This window comes from Limulus polyphemus, unplaced genomic scaffold, assembly GCF_000517525.1.
Source record: "Limulus polyphemus unplaced genomic scaffold, Limulus_polyphemus-2.1.2 Scaffold3988, whole genome shotgun sequence".
NCBI classification, from domain to species: Eukaryota; Metazoa; Arthropoda; class Merostomata; order Xiphosura; family Limulidae; genus Limulus; species Limulus polyphemus.
The window spans coordinates 50,773-52,645 of record NW_013669598.1 but is presented as its reverse complement, the minus strand read 5'-3'; the positions used below and the strand labels follow the sequence as shown (position 1 = coordinate 52,645).

The 1,873-nt window shown below is 34.8% G+C and overlaps 1 protein-coding gene across 1 annotated transcript in view; it reads right to left on the bottom strand.

The window, feature by feature from the left end:
* The window catches only part of LOC106470417 (SWI/SNF complex subunit SMARCC2-like), a 56,735-nt gene that overhangs the window by 22,116 nt on the left and 32,746 nt on the right, over positions 1 to 1,873 (bottom strand). The window contains 1 exon segment of the mRNA XM_013930973.2: positions 350 to 506. Coding sequence (XP_013786427.1) covers positions 350 to 506 — 157 coding nt within the window.

Here is a 1,873-nt window from a genome sequence, read left to right as displayed (position 1 = left end):
AGGTGAGTTACCTACACTCTTCCCTCACCAAAACTACTACTACTAGTGTTCAGGTGAGTTACCTACACTCTTCCCTCACCAAAACTACTACTACTAGTGTTCAGGTGAGTTACCTACACTCTTCCCTCACGAATCACTACTACTACTAGTGTTCAGGTGAGTTACCTACACTCTTCCCTCACCAAAACTACTACTACTAGTGTTCAGGTGAGTTACCTACACTCTTCCCTCACCAAAACTACTACTACTAGTGTTCAGGTGAATTACCTACACACTTCCCTCACGAAAACAAGTACAACTTGTTGTTTGGGGTCAGTAACTCACACACTTCCCTCACAATAATACCTACTTGCTGTGTTCGAGGTGGGTTGATGGGTTGTAGCCCAGAAGGTGTATCTACCAGAACGTGGAAGTGAGACGTTGATGGAGGACCCATGGGAGTAGGCCTACTATCAGCATCCACTTGATAGTTTATAAGTCCCCACTGCTCCAGGAAAGCATGCACTCTGTCAAATAAATTAGTCTTTCAAAAAAAGGTGAACTTGTTAAAGTGTAAAACAACTTTGTAGAGACATAATAACGAAACAAGAATGCTGAATATTCACTTGTAAAACAAGTCCACTGATGTCATTCAGCAGTTAAGGACAAGGCAATATTACATTATATTTTGTCTAGAAAATATTCAGAAGCATACAGAATACATATTTAATCATGAAGATAAAACTCTGATTCTTCTAAATGATGGCCAAGGTTTCTTGTTTGTCATTGGAACTATAAATTGTTCTCATCATATTCTTGGTCTAGATATGTGCACATGTTTAAAGAATTACCAGTATTAAACTTCAGATGTTATGCTGTTCTAAATGACAATCCCACATCAAGACCAAACACGGTGATAAGAAACTTAGAAGAATGTTAGTTCTCTTTATCGTGGATTTCAAAATAACACATTTCTGGATAACACATTATTATTGATTTCTCATGTCTTTGTCCATAAATGAGAGACTGACACAAAATGACACTTTTAGAACATTATAGTTCACTTACAGACCATTTAAACAATATTCTTAAACGTTGACTAATGATGGATGAAAATCATTTCTTAAATAATATATACTCCTCTTGTAAAATGAGTTATTTTTGGAGAAATAAAATCAAACTCTCCACAAATTTCCAGATGTTACAACTTGTGCCGTGAATACAGAACTTTCTCATGGTACACTGTTTAGAGATATGTTTGTTCCCAATGTGAACGAGATTATGTGATGTGAGCTAAGTGTCATTTAGAGCAGAGTATAAATAGCATCATTTAGTGTCTTTAAACACATAGAGACATCTAGACCAAGAACATGATGAGACAACTTTAGAAATAACATGTAGCTTCAACAACAAACAAAATGTAAGGATCAAGAAACTGAAACCAAAGTTTATTTTAAAAAAATGTAAACCCAAACCAATAATTAACGGTTGAAGCTTACGAAAATAGTCATATTTAGAATAGAGAAACCAGATAATCAAGTCTTATCACGTCATACATTACCATTACGCATTTTCACCAATAGAATCCTATTAATAAAATGTATTATTTTCACCTCAAGCATTACAGAGCTACTAATTACATCAATTACAAGTAAAACTGTTTATAAAATTACCAACATTTTGTCAAGAGGAAAAGATACAAAAACAAATTGTCTCATGAATATAATTAACAATATTTAGATCATGTAAAATTTTCCAGTTTTCTTCAACATTTTAAAACACACAAGATGTAACCACCTACCTGATGATTCCACAAACATCACCAGCCCATGATGTAACCACTTACCTCATGACTCCACAAACATCACCAGCCCATGATGTAACCACTTACCTC